The sequence below is a fragment of the Telmatherina bonti genome (genome assembly GCF_933228915.1).
Source record: "Telmatherina bonti genome assembly, chromosome: 13".
Lineage (NCBI taxonomy): Eukaryota > Metazoa > Chordata > Actinopteri > Atheriniformes > Telmatherinidae > Telmatherina > Telmatherina bonti.
The window spans coordinates 10,833,471-10,851,374 of NC_136611.1; the positions used below are offsets into that span (position 1 = coordinate 10,833,471).

The 17,904-nt window shown below is 38.3% G+C and overlaps 2 protein-coding genes across 2 annotated transcripts in view; both read right to left on the reverse strand.

Annotated features, from left to right (window-relative positions):
- Positions 1-632: 632 nt before the first annotated feature.
- On the reverse strand, positions 633-8,027 carry LOC306764192 (monocarboxylate transporter 13; the record flags this gene model as incomplete). The annotated part of the gene is made up of 4 exons (XM_079251231.1): positions 7,804-8,027; positions 7,577-7,720; positions 4,636-5,418; positions 633-817 (listed from the first exon to the last, which is right to left on the reverse strand). Exons 1-4 carry the CDS (start codon positions 8,003-8,005, stop codon positions 633-635), a joined length of 1,314 nt encoding a protein of 437 aa, XP_079107357.1. The 5' UTR covers positions 8,006-8,027.
- Positions 8,028-12,475: 4,448 nt separating this feature from the next.
- jak2b (Janus kinase 2b) overlaps positions 12,476-17,904 on the reverse strand; it is a 31,382-nt gene continuing 25,953 nt past the window's right edge. The window contains exons 23-24 of the mRNA XM_079251352.1: positions 15,134-15,247; positions 12,476-13,259 (exon numbers count right to left, since the gene is read on the reverse strand). Of these exons, the coding sequence (XP_079107478.1) occupies positions 13,152-13,259; positions 15,134-15,247 (222 nt within the window). The 3' untranslated portion in view covers positions 12,476-13,151. The remainder of the gene's footprint in view (positions 13,260-15,133; positions 15,248-17,904) is intronic.

Consider the following 17,904-nt stretch of genomic DNA (forward strand, 5'->3'; position numbering starts at 1 on the left):
CTCGACTTTAAATGACTGATAGAAAAATACATTCTGAGTTACAGCAGTAAATAATGAGATCAACCTGAATTATCAGTTAATAAAAAACAGAAGAATCCCACAGTAAAAGAAGTCATTCTGTGGACAAATGATTAAATAAAGATAAAGCTGATGTTTTGGAACAGCTGGGTCAAAGTTCTGACTATAATCCCGTGAGGAAACTGACCGACATCCCAGAGCTGAAGCTAGTCGCAAAGGAACCAAAACTCCTCCAAGATGATGTGAAAGACTGATGTAGTGTTGGAGGGGGAAGTCAGTCATCAGAAGACGATGAAAGCAATCGCTCGAGTACTTTTATCCCTAACAGAAGCGTAATCGGATACTTTTCCTTATTAAATAAACGACAATACATAATTATTAACATTATGTCATCTGCTTTTAATTAATGTAAAAATCTGGTGAGCTTTTTGTCATACATTTATGCAGAAATATAAAAAAAGCTTCTAAACATTTCAAGTACCACTATGAAACATGCACTCAGCAGCCCAAACATGCCCCAAGAGTCAATGACAGCCAAATCATCCCGCTCCTGGCATTAAACCAAACACCACACAAACACACAACAGTCTAACCGCGTCTTACATAACAGTGTCTCATTCAACTTTTCCCGTTTCCCGCTCTTCTTGTTGGTCGACGGGCTCATGACTGTCAGCGTCCACCGATTTCCTCCTTTGCACCAGGTGGTCGACCAGGAGGACAAACACTGCTGATGAAAGAAGGCAGAAGCCTGCGAGGTAGAAGGCAGAGCTGTAGTCATCGGTCTTGTCCACAAGCCAACCTGCAGAAAATAAAGGAAAATATCACACAAAGTGCAGCATCAATGATTATTGTTCTTATTTAAACAGCAAAGTGTGAACACTTTTAATGAATGTGCATAAAAAGGATTTTTATGACTTCTGAGACTTTGCTTCCCATTAACATACATCGACAGGTATCCTACTGATGATGAAAAGCACATTTTTATTGTGGTGCAAAGAGCTGCAGTCAGCCAAACAACCTTTAAATGTGAGTTTCAAATGTGCAGATACCATTCACCTGACTGATATCAATCATTCATTTGGGTTATTATGTGACTCTTCTGGTCATTTTTCCTCCCATTAAACACAATGCAGCATCTCTTATGATATCACAATTATCACTAGGATATGCTGAGCTGTTAAGTGAATTGCTGGGTGACCAAAAAGAAGCTTTTTGAGAAGTGTCCTGCTGAAATGTGTGAGAAAGGAAAAACACATCCAATGTATTTATGCAACCATGAATGCAGATGTGGAAAAACAGCATACCATCAGCGCGTGACGTGATGTGTCCTTCCAGGTTCCCTTTCCCCTACAGCGTTCATACAAAGATGTAAACAAAAAGCTTTGCTCTGGAGAATGAGCTCTAAACAAGCCTTTCCCAAACTGAGGGTCCCAATCCCCACAAGCGGTAGATCATTTCAGGGAGTCACCAGATCAGTGCGTAAAGATCAGACTGTGAAATTAACTACTTAGTTTAGTGAATCAAATCCACAAAGAAGCATTTCTTTCTCCTTTTTTATGAAGTTCCTGAATTTCTATTATTGGGTGTCAAGAATTTTTTTCTGACAGGAGCTTTTAAAAAAAGAAACAAACAAAGTGGCCACATTTCGACAAGAGAAGCTGATTTTCAGCACATAGGTGCTCTGTCACAGCTGCTAACACAATCCACCAAAAACCACTTCATCCTTATTTATGAAGATTCTGACATCAACAACTCAGCCGCGCGTGACCAGCATATGTTATCTTGGGAATCATGGCTGAACGACGGCTCTGGATTGACAGGAACTGGCAACAAAAAGTCTTCTATTATATGAATATCACCTGTTTCAGGCGTCTAAAAGATCTTCAACCAACTAAAATACATCAAAACATGACCTTTGACATCAATATGTGAGTCCAAGTGAACTTTTCTTGAAAGAAATTCCCTCAAGGCATTCATGAAAATGGGAGGGTTGAATAAACAACCCAAAGTCATAACAATCTAGTCACAGCTGTGGCCGACATGAAGGCATTCTAAACAAAACATGTTATACAGAACAACCTCCAGTAATTCAACAATTCATGCTTTAATCATATCTAGATATATATATATTTTTTCCTCATGGCCGTGTCTAAGATCTGTCCTTTTACTTCAGTTTTTAATTCAGCTGTTTGCATTCATTTTAATAAAAGCGACACACCACATGATCCCACTTCATGGCTCCTTGTTTAGACACTATAATTTGTGATGTCATATTGATCATCATTTATAATAAACCAGTCATTGAAATGTTTAACATCAAATAACTGCAAGTCAGAGTGTACGTCCTTATTTATAATCATGTAATATAAACAACCTTCTGGATAATGGTTTCACATTATTTCACAGAAAAACAAACAATAAAACACAACAAAACAAATGACACATTTTTGCAAAACTATTGTATCTGAGTAAATCTTAAAACATTTAAACTCGATTAGGCTGCTGAATTCATGCAAAAGATGCTGGGAAGCTCCGCCCACCTGTCTTCAACACACTAAAAGTGTGTGTTGGCTTTTTTATTCTTTTTCTGCCTCTTAATCAACCACATCAGTTCCATATTAACTCAAATATTCCATGTTTTTACTTGTCTGGTGTGTTTCTTGTTGTTATTTGGACTATAAAGCAAAAACATGCAATTTAATAATTGTTCTTTGCATGTGCATTGATGAGAGGAGATGAGGTGTCTCTGAAGCTCCAGTTCCAAGTCATTTATTAATGAAAGATGCGAGGGAGCACGCATGCAAATAGAATCATACATCCTAGTATTTTTGGGCCATCAGTAATTTTGTTTGGTCATACGCCATCTTTCAGTATGAAATTCACACAAGTCTTTTGACCAGTAGGCTGCACACCTAAACAAACAAGCAAATCTGTTTTAATAATCTAAAATTTTGTAAATGATTCAGTAGCTAGATGAGTAAATGCTTGTAAAACCTGTTGGTGCAGTGGTTTTATCCACTGTAGATTTGGGTGTGTAGGGCTGCAAACCTTCAAGCTAGTATGTGGCAACGTTCGGGTTAAAATTTGTAAAGAGAAAGATTTTGTGACAACACATTTAAATATTCTTGATAAATTTTCCTTTAAACTGGGCGGTTTGGAGGGACAAAAAGGTATCCTGATGTGACATCATGCAAGCGACTGAAACTCAAGCCCCTCTGTAGGACGACAGTTTGTTCTCCAAATACAGCATCACATTTTCTCGTCCACGTGCCTCAAACACAAAGTCACCCCTTCCAGTATGATGAAATATGCATAAATAAATACAGGAGATGGGGTTTAGGTTTAGTCAAGCAGCTCATGAAGAGATAAAGCAGTTTTTTAATGTCTCTGCATGTGAAAGGCTTTAATCTTTGTACCCAGTTGTATCAATAACTGGACATTAAATGTCAAAACTCCTTTTCTTTTTTCTTCCTTTTCAGAAATTGTCAAATATAAAAAAATGAAAAAGATTTCACTGTATTCACCTTACTGTACAGGACTGTAAATCCTTTACAATTTAATAATTGCTAAACAAATTTTCACTCCCTATTGCACTTTTGCTAGTCAAGCAATCCACATAAACAAGGTGTCTCTGGGGAAAAAAAAGCCTGTAGAGAGCAGGAACTCAGACTTTCCAGTCTACCAAGTGTCGGCCATACTTGTTATTGTTTTCATCTGCTTCCTTCTTCCCCAGTCAGCTCGCTCTCTTTAGTGGCAACATATTGCTCCACGTCACAATCCGCAAAGCCACGACTCGGGAGTCGTCAGCTTTCCCCACACGCATGAAGATTTTTGGACATAAATATTGAACAAGTATAATACTTGCAATTGTCAGCCCTGACACGTTTTAACCCTTCACAGGGCACTCAATGAAATACCTTGAAATTAGACATTTTAACCTAAAATTGTCCTTCTTGTATGTAACAAGACTCCCATTCTGTTGTTACATTAACAAAAAAAAAAAAAAAAGTTTCATGTTCAATATGAAAGAAAACAAAGTGATTAAAAATCGTCACTTGCCCCATAAAGGCTTAAAGTGGATTGTCAGGACCAATTCACTCTTAACACACCTCAGATCGAAGGATCCTTATACTGAACAATCTAACAAGACTTCAGATAATCTGGTGTTTGCTGTCCATTGGTTAGGAAGGGAGAAAATTAGCACAAAAACTGCCAATAAGCCTTGTGTGTACCCAGCGTAAGCTTCCACTTGAGATAATAATGATACCTACAACCCTTCTAGCTGTGAAGATACAGCATATTTCATCATCATCATCATTTAAAATGGATTTGCTTTGGAATTTTACACAATGGGCCGACACAGCCTTTCCCAATACGTAAAGTGAAATCACTTTGCTGCAAATCCCTAAAGGCTTTGCAGCAAAGAGACTCGTGATCTGATTCTGCCAGTGTCACATGATCTTAGTACATGTGTCTGTTGTTAAAAGCCTCGGTCTGCAGTATCACTATGAAAGCTGAATTCTGACCAGAACAACAGAAAGTTGTTATTTTAGCCTCACTTAAGAGCAACACAGTAAAAAAAAAAAAAAAAAAAAAAAAGCAGCACCAACTACTTACCTCCAGCAGGTGGACCAACGAAGCCTCCGATGCTCCTGAACAGCATAAAGAGCCCCAATCCACTGTCGAATCCGTTCAGGGTCACGATGTCCACAATGGAGGTGACATGAATGGCCACCACACAGCCAAACAGGAAGCCATAGAGCGAAGCAAAAACTAGGATGGCCCAGTAGCTGTGGCTGATGGGTAGCAGAAGCAACACCACCCCGAGCAGAGTGGTGACAATGCAGAGCAGCTGCAGGTTCCTCAGAAACCTCATGTTGGCAAGCCACCCACAGAATAACCTCCCTACCAGGTCAGCTACCGCCAGCGCAGACAGGATAAAAGCCGGCCAGTACTTGTCTATCCCCAAGCTGTTGGCAAAGGGCACCAGAAAGAGAACGGGGATGAAAAACCCTGCTGCTGCAAAGATTGCAAACAGAATATAGATGAGAAATTCAGGCTTTTTCAGAAGGGAACACTGGAAGATCGCCTTGCTCTTTGATGCGAGCACCGCATCGCCATCCTCCGAGCTGTCTTTGTTTTCTCGTGATGGACCGTGGGACATCTGCAGGGGTCTCATGAGTGCACCACACACGCAAACATTAAACTGAAGGCCTGCAATGATGAGCAAAGCACCCCGCCAGCTGTACATCTCAATGAGCCACTTCAGGAGGGGGCTGAACATAACAGCGAAGACACACTCCCCTGAGCTGGCAATGGCGTGGGCAATGGGACGCCACCGTGCAAAGTAGTGGCTCACCATACTCATGGCTGGAACAAATGAGAAGGAGTAGCCTGTTCCTGGAAAAGAAGGTGAAAAAAGAATCAGTCAATTATATATTTTTTTATATATATATATATATATATATATATATATATATATATATATATATATATATATATATATATATATATATATATATATATTTAGGGCTGAGGTTTAATTAATTAATTTTGGATTTAATGGAGGCAAAGGAGGTGACAAAAGTAAGTCAGATTTATTTGTATAGCACCTTTAAACTCGTAAAATCACAATAAAATCCATAAAAATAAAAGCAGAGCACGTTATGACAGCAAACTGACAAGATAAATTTAATCTCTTTTAAAAGGATTTACTCCAGCAACACCATATTAACGAGCGTGTCAGAGCTGAGAATGATAGTTTTACACTATCAGTAGATCTAAAACTGGCCGGGAGAGCATTCCTATGTCTAGGAGCAGTAGAAAAAAAAAGAAAGCTCTGTCCCAGCAAGCCTACAGGTGGTGGGTGCAGGGGATAGATGACAGTAAATGGTACAAAAAAAAAAAAAAAACAGCTGGAGGAGCAGAATGCATCTGATCTGGTTCATCTTTCCGCAGGTCAGTAACATGACTGTGTTTACAAAAATCCCTGTTGAGGAGTTTTTTTTTTTTTTTTTAAAACAAAAATGGCAAGAGACTCAGCAATTTGCAAAAACAGAAAACAAAACAAAAAACAAACAGAAAAAAAAAAATCTTCTAGGAACTGGCAGCAATTTCACACAACTGCAAAATGGTGAAGACTTTGACTGTTTCCCCAGTTTCCCCTACAGTGTATAATATCATCAAAACATTCAGATCATTTGGTGACATCTACACAAGGCACAAAGCTATAATCCAACATTGAATGTTGATGATCCTCAGGATCCTTAATTGCATTAAAAATGGCCACCGTTCTGTGGCATGATCATGCTTCAGAAGGACACGGCTAAAACAAATAGGACATCTGGAATAACAGCGTGAACTCAGAGTAAATGAGTCCAAGTGCAGTAATGATTGAGCTGCAGTCGAGACTTTTCACCAGCTGAAAACATTTAGTGCATTATAACACTAAATAAAACAAGAACGACTCAGAACTCGTGAGTAAGTAGAGTTCTGTCAGACAAAAATCTGTCCAGCAACTTCTTTTCTCGGCGACTAGACATATACAGGCTGTAGTTAAAGAGCAAGGGATGCTATGCAGTGGTATAAATGACCCCCCCTACATTTCTGAGATGCTTTCTCGCCATTAAAACTGAAATGTGAACATATTTTCCATCACATTGTGTTTCACTTTCAACATTAGACATTTTCTATGTTGCATTTCAAGTCTTGGATTATATGATGTTTCCCACTTCCCAGTGGCCATCTTTTTCTGTTGTCTGAATTCATGTTAAATGGAAATATTTGGCTTTACTGATTAAACTGGTGGGCATCTGTGGGTTCAGGTTTTTCTAAGGGATTGACCTACATTTTTATAGTACAGCTGTAAAATGTCAGGAAAAAAAGCACTTTTCCTCAGACATTTAAAACAAATACCTAATATCAGTTATTTGACATGTTTATAATCTTGTTTCTTTATAAAATATTGTTTTAATCTATGCTATGAACTTCATTTTCCATTTTGTTTTGCTTTTGTTTCTTTTCTCTTCATTGAATCTGCAGACAAGTGCAGCTGCTTTCGATTATTTAACTAATGGGATTCAATTAAAAGAAAAAAAAACTTGTTTTGTGTGTAAGAAAGAATTGCATCATTCTTTCCAAAGCACTGCATGTTCCAAACTGCTGGTGATATGTCACAAAGAGCACATATGAATCATTCACACTTTAGAAATCTGGGAAAACAGAAACAATAACGATATTATATTGTATCAGTGTTGTGAAACCAAAATAAATACCTTAGAAAACTGTCAATGGGAACCATTTTATATTTACATTTAACACTACATTTTACATTTTCTCCTATTTATTTATTTATTTTATCATTTATTCTATATTGATTTGAAAACGAAAGAGAAATAAACATTTTCTTTACACATCTATAGCTTGTAATTTTTTTCTTGGATACTTTTTTTTTTTTTGTATCATTCAGAAATGTGTTGTTACTTAAAAACTGTATCCATTGACCAATAAAACAAACAAAATTAGACAGGGCAGATGAAAATAAGAGGACTGGTGCTACCTTCCAGGACGCCCATTGTGAGGTAGAGCCAAGGCAGACTGAGGTTGAGAGATGCCAACATCATCCCTGTGGTACACAGCAGACCTCCAATCATGATGACCACTCTCTGAGAAAACCGTAAAGTCAGAGCACTGGCAGCTGGAGCTGAAAGAAAAAAAAAAGCACTGGAAAAACTCCCTTCAATTTAAAACTGATAAGGTCTTTAAAGTGGATAATAACATCTTTACCTCCAATGTGAAACATGGCAATGGTTGTAGACGACACCCAGGAGGTAGTGCTGGCCTGGACTCCAAAATGACTTTGAATATCCAGGAAGAAGTGGCCGTAGTTTTTGAGGACAGCAGCTGTAAGGCCCATGGTGACAAAGGCTGATGCGACCACCACCCAGCCATAACCCCCGTCAGGAGGTCCGGCTCTCCTGGACTTCATCTTCAACTAACTCAGCAGACTGCTCTCCTGCCTGTACTGAGAAGCTGTTATGTAATAACCCCCAATGTGGGTAGGACTCGTGAAAATGCAATGCACACATGCACAGCAGCTGGAAAAGCCAATAATGCAAATATAGTTTTAAGGACATATTCCCTCATGAATGTTATTGGAGGAAGAAAAAAAACCCCAAAACAAAACAAAACACGTGCACAGAATTTCCACTTGTTTAAAGGAGCATTTTCCAGTAAAAGCTGTGCAGGCAGCATGTCATACAACATATAATACAACATTCATTGACTCGGCTTCCAGGGTGGTAGGAGGTAGACACACAGAGTGAGAAAAAGAAAAGAAACCCCGCATAAAATAAAGTGAACATTTCAGCTGAAGTTTAAACATTATTGACATTTGACTAAACGTTAAACACTTACACGCAGCTTCAGAAGGGGGGTATTTCAGGCTCACATCTTCTCTTATCGCAGCCAGCCCAGTTTTCTGATGCCTTCTTATAGTAAGCTTCTTGTATATTCCGCAAACTCCTTTCGTTTTCCAGCGCTGTCAAATTTAGATGACAATCTGAGTGCGCGCGGCGCGCTAAGTAGTGCGCGTGCCACGCGGACGTTTTAAGGTCGAAGCGCCTCAGAGAAGCTAGCATCACCATCAAGTGCAATACATGCCTTTAATTTCGCAAGTTCCGAAGGTCATTTAGACAAATGTTGGAGGATTCAATTATTGTTATTAATTAAAGCAACAGCAAACAATTTGTTTGGGAATATCTCAGCTAAACATCACGAGCTTGATGAAGCTCAAGCTGTTTCGCGCGACCGCAACTTCCGGATTTTAAAAATCATCGTTGTTCAATTATTAAAAAAAAAAAAAAAAAAAAAAAAAAAAAAAATCAGATTTGAAGTTTAATGAAAGAGGATAGGTAAAGATTTTGTAAAAGAACAAATGCCTACAGTCTTTTAATGTAACACACAGGTTGTTATTTATATATGCTCAAGTTAAATGTCCCAAAAAAGACGAAAATCTGTTGCAGTATGAAGATTAAATACTGACTTAAGTAGGCAGCAAAATATGGCAACATGTATAAGACAAAAAAAAAAAAATTCAAATAAAAAAATGATTTTGTAGCATTTTACTGTTCTGACAAAGATCATTTTTAGTTGCACTGAAAATGTCAAGAAGTAATTAAAAAAATAACCGTGTCTTTATTAGGCTGTAAAACTAAGCAAAAATAACCAGAAATGTCACACAACTAATATTATATTGATTTATGACCAATTTATGCCTTTACTTGCCACACTTGCTGATGTTTTTCATGTGATCAAGTAGATTAGATAGACACCTGCACGCTTCTTACACCTCATCTTCTTTAATAAATGTCTTTTAGTTTTCTTACACAGTATATGCATTTTGGCTAAATAAATATATAAATAATTCATGTTTTGTTGCCCATCTCAAGATGTGTTAACATAATTTGAAGACCTATAGCACGTTGATTATTTTTTTGAACTGTTGTGCAGCATTTATGAATGCATAGAAATCTCAAATGCTTCCAAAGCATGTTAACAAATTGCATTGACAGATTATTGTGCTCATGTTAAAAAGAATTTAAGACTCCATTCACAACATGGGCGTTGCACCCTGGGGATGAGGGTGTCTTAACACCCGCTATTTTCCTGCTGAGACGCACAGGCGCCACTTGTCAACGGCAAGCGAGTCAAATGTTTGAGTCCCTAGCCAGAAGGAGGCCCTCGAGGGCTGACCAGTCTTGAATCACTGCAGTGCAGTGTAGAGAATATGCAATGAAAGTGGTGGGCCAACGCAGAACTTCCTCAAAGCACCCCAACTCTGGTTCTTGCTGCAAGTAGTTGTGCATCTTGCAAAAACCAACAGGTGAAAGCAGATTTATCAAAATTAGGAGAAGTTATCTTTCTGGCAGGGGGAAAAGAAAGAACAAAAAGCAGGAAGGACCAAAAGACAACAAGATAGTGGTAAGTCATGCAGATAATACAGAATACAGCTCAGAGCAGCTTGATCAGTCATGCTACCATAGAATACATGGGTGTGTGATCCTGGGTATCACAAAGCTGAAAATAAAAACAGATGGAACAACAGTCTGTTTATTCATCGAATTCCAGTTGTGTCCAGAAAAGCTAAACCATCAAGCTAAGAATGTTAAGGTACAGAACTTATTGGCAAGAAATCTGGACAGACCTACGGTCAATGGATGAACGTTATTGTGTGTTGTGTGCAAATGGTGTTTATATTTTATCTTCCAATGAATGCAGATAAGCTTTATGTTTCTGAAAACTACATGCATTTATCATGTTGCTAATATAATACTAGTCATATGCTAATAAAAGATTCAGCATATGGTTTCATCTGATGCACTGGAATCATATTGCCACTGTTTAATGGAAGTTGGTTTATAATGCATTTTGAATAAATAAATAGATTAACAGTGAAAACTGCCAAAGATCTTTGAAAGGTTACATTTGAAAATTTAATGCTACTGTAACAACTGTAATAATATTTTAGTCAGGGGAAGCCTGGAATCGATCCCCAGTTGAAGGACGACTGCTCTTCCTCCTGAGCTACAGCCTATTATTTGTTGTGTAAAAATACACATACGTTTTGTAATACTTTCATTCACTTGTTAAAGCATTTTGACAGTTTAACATGAATGTTTTTCAGTTCTTCAGACACCTACCATGCTGACAGGAAGAGACAGAACAAACACCGTATTTGACTTTCCTTCAAGATTAGACACAATGTATTAAAGCCCTTAACACACATGACAGCATTCATTCATATACAAAATGTTTGCTTTTCTAGTTGGACATGTCCACAGTCCATATGGGATATATGTGTACTGTGCAATACTGCACCAATTCTGAAGTGTGTTTTACAGTCTGCACAGTTAGTTTCCTCTCAACCATATGCCATATTACCACTACAGTGACTATTAGCGGGCTAAGCATGGTGTGCCTGTGTAAAGCATAGAGGTTATACGTAGATGGCAATCTCCTTTCTACACATCTAAGCTTGTTGATCAGTTGTTGTGATACACGTGAAGGTGGTCCTGTTCTAAAGTAGGAGTACAGTACGTGATGTCTACATCCAAACAAACATCGCTTCCACACAGTGGAAGATCTCATAGCTACTGTATGGTTTACGAACCCAGGTTGGAGTGGCCCCCCTGTGAAATTTGACCTAAACCCCGAAGAGACTAGAATTGCCTCTTGGTGACATGGTTCAACAACACCCACATTTTTTAAATGGTTTTCCCGCCGTAAGTACTGTCTGTCTTGTTGAGTATTTTACACACCTGTAAAATCTACGAGTCACAAAATCAGTCTTGCACACATCTATGAAGATGGATCAAGTTCAAATATCTATTGAAAACAGCTAAATGAAGCGAGGGGAGGTCTTCTCTAAATCATAGGTGCTGTGCAAATGTTCGATACACAGGACTGATCATTTACGGTGTTTAGAGAAATTACAAACAGGTTCTGAGGTCCAAGTCAGGAGCAGGACACATCCCTTACAAAGTAATTTACAAGTGGTAGAAAGGATTTATGGCCCGTCTTGGCCGGGTCTAGAAATGTTTTGATGGGGGTAAGACCTTGGCACTGACCAGGAAAACGGTGACACAAATGAGACATTGTTTTTAAAGGCCAGATCGGGAATGTCCAGCTTCAGTCAGACACACCAGACTTAAATTAATGAATCATTATGCAGAACTTCGCAGTCTGTCGGAGCCATTTAGTTTGAGTCATGTGTGTTGATACAGTGAAAACCTGCAGGAGAGCAGCCCTCGAGGACTGACTAGGGCACCTCTGGGCTGGATTTTATTTATTTTAAATTAGCAGTTGTTTACTTTGGTTGATCCTGCATTATATCACTGCTCAAAGATGTACACACCAATGACTGATTGATTTCTGGAGTCAAGTGATAACAAGGCAATCCAAGGGATAGCACGGTAAAGTCTACGACTAGTTTCCAGCATGGTCCTTGGGGTTAAAACAAAAATATATCAAGTGACGAAAAGAAAAATATGTTTTCAGTTAGATTATTGGTTTGATCAGAATTAATCAATATTTGGTGTTTAACTTCAGTCATCACATCTAGTGGTTTTATGACAAATATTACTATATATGTTTGATGAAATGAAGCTGTATAAATTCTGCATTTTGATCTAGAACATGGTAGAGATGATGCAGAAAAACAGATATGCTGCATTTACTGACCCATGGACATCTTGGCTTTTTCCCAAGTTTAACATGTAATTTGTTCGCATTTGTACGGTAAAGGAAAAAAAAAAAATCGACAGCATTTTCTTTTGTTCAATAAAACATTATGAGGAAAGCGATGATGCACCACAAGAACGGGCTTCACAGATATGTTCTTTAATTTTTACACCATCTCTCACATTTAAAACAATGACAAATTTTCAGTGATCTTTTTACGTACTTAATTTACAACTCCTTGGTGCTGTTTCAAATATCGTATTTACCATATTTAAAATGTTTATAAAATTAGAAAATTTTTCTGAACATATGTACACAAAATACTGTAGTAGTGTTGTCCATTTCTCCCCAGGTAAAAGCACATCGGGAATGGCAAAAGCTAGCCCAGCTAGCTATTTGTATGGACACACATTTTTACACACACACACACACACACACACACACACACACACACACACACACACACACACACACACACACACACACACACACACACACACACACACACACACACACACAACTTGTTTACCACAAGCTTCTTTAGCTTCAGGTCTGGCAACAATCTTATCACAGTTACTACAAAAGTCTTCAAGTCTTCAGTAAAACGTTGACCAAACATTACAACAACATAACCTTCAACAGTTTGACCATCCAAACATTTCCTATCTGCTCCAGGCCACTAGACTGCATTGGAAATGTGCCTTGCTGAAAGGCACCTCGGCAGTAGTTTTTGAGCAGATCCTCATTTCTAAATGACCACGTTTCCAGTCACGCTGCTTTTCCACATGCCGGCATCCAGTAGGGAGAGGGACCTCGCTTTTCCCTTTGCCACAATCAGGGCAAAAACCTTTAGAGTGTCTTGGCTGGACTGGAGCAGGGCACTTCAGGCAATTTTAAAACTCCTTACTGTCCCTGAACAGGTCGATACGCAGCGCCAGCTCCTTGAAAGAAGGACGCAAAGTGGGGTCTTTATCCCAGCACTCCTCCATGATTTCTTGTATCTGAGGGGGGAAAAAAATGTCAGTAAGAACAGACTTATAAAAGGTTACTGCACAGGACTGGATTCTGTAGAATCTGGAAACATTTAAAGCAACATCTCAGCTTGTGTAAGGTGACAAAACACAGACCCCCTTTGAAGAGCCTCTCGGTTGATGAATTCTTAAGCAGAGCCAACAAAATTTTTCTCATTCCTGGTGGTTACAAAAGCTTTTAAAATCCGACGTTCCATGAACCGCACAAGCAAGCCAGCCGGGTTACAGCTGCCGTACGCCACAAAAATAGCAACTGAACCGTCAATTTAGAATAATTCCACCTGATTTTAACCCCCAAAATATATATTTTTTTGTTAAATTGTCAATTTATGAACCGACCAGAAAAAAACATTTAATTTGATCAAACTTTTTTTCTTTTTTTTCTTTTTTCTTAGAAAAGCACTTTTATACGAAAGCAGCGTAAAGTAAGAGATCTGAGTTTTGTCAGAGAACAGTTTTGGTTTGTTACAGTTCACCTTTGTGACAGTTAACCAAGCAGTTTACGGATCTGATCAATTCACTGTGATCCAATCAAAGTAAATCCAAACAAGTCAAATTTATGAGGCAAGTTTATCTGTATGGCACATGTCATGTACAAAACAAGATGTGTAATCTTTTCAATATGAGCAAATCCATAAAAGATAAATGCCTAGCTTTAGTGGCTACTTCGAACTCATCTCAGTGTGGAAATGCAAAAAAAAAAAAAAAAATAGCAACCTTAAGAAAAAAGCAAGGACAACTTTATTTGTGTAGCACATTTCATGTACAAGACAGTTCAATGTGCTGAATAATAAACACTGAAAGCACAGTGTGGTGCAGAATAAGCATTAAAAGTATGTTAAAAACCAATTTAAATGAATTGCAAGAAATAAAAGTTCAATTTTCAGAGATAACCAGTAGTTTTGATAACGATAAGAAACAAATAGCAAAATTTTTTTAGCCTTCACTTCAAACTTCAAGAGTTTCAACAGACCTGCCCTTTTCAGGGAATTTGCATATTAGTAAATTACCCAAATTTATATTTGTTTATACTGAATTTATAGTGTAATTTGTGTTACATATATGAATGTATTATAAACTAAACATTGAACAGAAAGCAGCAATGACCCTGATGACCTGAGGGATCTGTTTGGCTTATAATGAACCAGAAGGTCCTGAATGTATTTAATCCATGAACAATTTAGTTCTTTTTAAACTAACAGATGGATTTTTTTTTTTATATCAATTCTTTGACAATCAGGAAGGCAGAGTATAAATCTGAAGAATCCACTTTCTTGGTCTTAATAAGGATTCTGGCAACAGCTTAGTGTACAAGCTGCAGCTGTCTGATGGACCTGTAAGAACCAGTGGCCAACAAACCAGGGCTGTCTGCGGTAGTTCCTGACTAATATAAAAAACAAAAAAAAAAAACAAAATCAAGGGACTGTGCATTCATTTCCTGTTTCCCATCCAGGGATCATAGCTTTATTGTAGACAGCAGTAGGAGAATTATGACGACTTCACAGAGGGAGCAGAGGAAGCATCAGGCAAGCAACTGCACTTCAGCAAACAAGCTACTAAAACTAAAAAAATGCACAGACAAGTTTTTCTAAATCCTGCTGAAACATCAGCTACCGGATCTTTGATATGTACTTTAAGACTAAACAGGCTGACTTCACATCTGTCTTAACACAACTGCTGAAATTCAGGTCTGAGTGTGTGACTGCTCCCAGATCTCTGGCACGCCAACACCACACAACTCCCCAAAATTACAACATAGATAAAATAAAAAAAAAAAAAAAAAAGAAAACCAAAAGGAACAACAGATGAAAAACAAACAGGACAGGACAGATAGATGTTTTTACCTCCGTTGGACAGCCAAGAGGTTGAGGCAGCCTGCTGCCTGACTTGAGGAGCTCGACGAGGTGATAAACAATCAGTTGTCCCTGCTTGTCGTTGCCCATCATTGACATAAAAACCTGAACAGGACATAAAGGTTTAGCAAAAAAAACCCCAAAACACATCATTAAGCCATAGACAGATGAAAGCATTGGAAGCAAAGTGGAAGCATTTCCACTTTACTGAGCTCTGAATGTCCCAACTGGGACAAACACAAATGATTATTTGTTGTGTAAAAATACACATATGTTTAGTAATATTAGTAGTTTCATTCACTTGTTAAAACTGTGAAATTCTGACAGTCAAATGACTTTTACATGAATGTTTTTCAGTTCTTCAGACACCTACCATGCTGACAGGAAGAGACAGAACACACACAGTATTTGCTTTTCCTTCAAGATTAGACACAATGTATTAAAGCCCTTAACACACACATGACAGCATTCATTGAGACACACAATGTTTACTTTTCTAGTCGGACATGTCTGTGAAAGTGACAGAAACAGCAACAGTCCATATGGGATATATGTGTACTGTGCAACACTGCACTAATTCTGAAGTGTGTTTTACAGTCTGTTAGTTTTCTCTCAACTATATGCCATACTTGACTATTAGCGGGCTAAACATGGTGTGCCTGTGTAAAGCATAGAGGTTGTACGTAGATGACAATCTCCTTTCCACACGTTTAAGCTTGTTGATCAGTCGTGATACACGTGAACACGGTCCTGCTCTACAGCAGGAGTACAGCCCAAGCAAAAACCTGATGTCTACATCTAAACCAAACACCGCTTCCACACAGTGGAAGATCTCATAGCTACAATATTCTTAAAAACATTGATTTTCATTAAGATTTGTTTTGTACTGTGTGAATTGTTTTAAGGTCAGAAAGAAACTTTTTTTTGGATTAGACACAGAAAAAAAGAACAGAAACAAAGAAACGTTATTGGTGATTCAGCTAAATATTGTTCCTAAAAGCACGGCAGAGAAAAGCTTGAACATCTGCTCGATCACATCAGAAAAACCATGGCGGCTGACCACATCTGTCTGTTCATGTGACGAATGTTTCCACTGAATTTCATAACAGGCTAACGTGCACAGCAGTTGCACCGCATACACCAACTGTGGATGCTGTTAAAAAAAAAAAAAAAAAAGAAAGTATTTCTCCACATTTAAACCCACAGAATAGATTAAGTGAATAGATTTCCCACTTCCTGTTAAAGTTTTACTGTCAGATCTCAATAAAATCTAATCTTTAACCTCTTTGGGTTCAACATTTGCAAACATGGAACCCCTGTCTCTGACGGCTTTTACATTTTTTATTTATGTTGCTAAATGACTTGAGTCAAACATGTTTCCAGTTAAATGCATTTGGAAGACGGGGAACAGTCTGTGCTTTACAACATGTTCAGTTGCTGTCAGAAAAATGGAAAGGAGTGCATGTCTGGAAGGGGCTTATGGTTAATGGTCAAGTCAAAACTGATTCAGACTGAAACATGGGTTCAACAAAGTGTTCTCAAGCAAACATGCTTGAAATGTGCACATGCAGTCAGAAATACTGAAGAAATACATCATGCACTCAGGTGAACATCATGAATTAGGACGTACCAGTAAAGTGTGTTTGTGTGTGTGTTGGGGCAAAGGATGCTGCCTCCCCCAAGGCAGTCAAACAGTCTTCTAACTGCATGGTTCATGTGTCAGGGCTTGTTTCTCCGCCTTACAGAACATGACTCATAAACTCATGCGAAATACAAATACTGTCTACACTGACAAGTCAAAGAGACAAATTTCTGATTAATGTATTTGCTCAGCTCTTTTCATGTCATGAGCTGCTTTAAAGAACCTCACTGAGTTGGTTTGCTTTGATAGACTTCTCTGTTTAATCAGTTCACACAAGAGTTATATCAATAAATCATTAAATATAACAGTCCAGAAGCAAACAGGTGATACTAGTAAAATCACCACTAGATTTTCTGTCCTGTTTAGGCCAATTCAGGGTTGTGCTGGGGTGGAGCTTATCCCAGGAATTACCAGGAAAGAGGCAGGGTACAACCTGGACAGGTCTCCAGTCCATCACAGACAAACTACCAATCTCAGTCACATCTAGATTCATGTTTTAAGTAATTTCTGACGGTGACGGTCTCATTCACTCTCAGATTCAGGGCAACACGGGGGATTTACACAGACTTGAGACTTAATCCAGGGTTAAGTTGTAATGTGATTTGGGCTGACTTGTAATTAAACAGTATCGTGCTCCTGGGCAGCTGCAGTGTGCATTATCCTTAGGAAAGCTAATTGCCATCAGCAAATCTGAAAAGGTGCTTGATCCTGAAAAAACTGCAGAGTTTGTGCTTCTTGATGCTTTATTTACTATTAAAAAGCTCCATCAAACACACACGTGGAGTAAATAGCTGCTCTTGTAGTCCCCACGTGACACAGCTGTCTGTATGGTAACCCTAATGTACCGAAAGGCTTTCACAGAAGTAGTAAATCAGTTGTGGCAGTGCGTACAGTCAAAACTCTTAAGTCTCTGTACATAACTGCTTCAGGCTTTGTGTGTAACTATAACACAGATTTATAGACCCAGGTTAGAGGTCATCGGCAGAGTTAAATGTTACAGCAAAGCCATTTTGAAGCTGTTTCGATTAATGAATGGGTTTCTATTTCGTTTGCATGGAGGCATTGCAACACTTTATACTGACACACACTGACAGTACTTCAACTGTTGTATCAGACACTA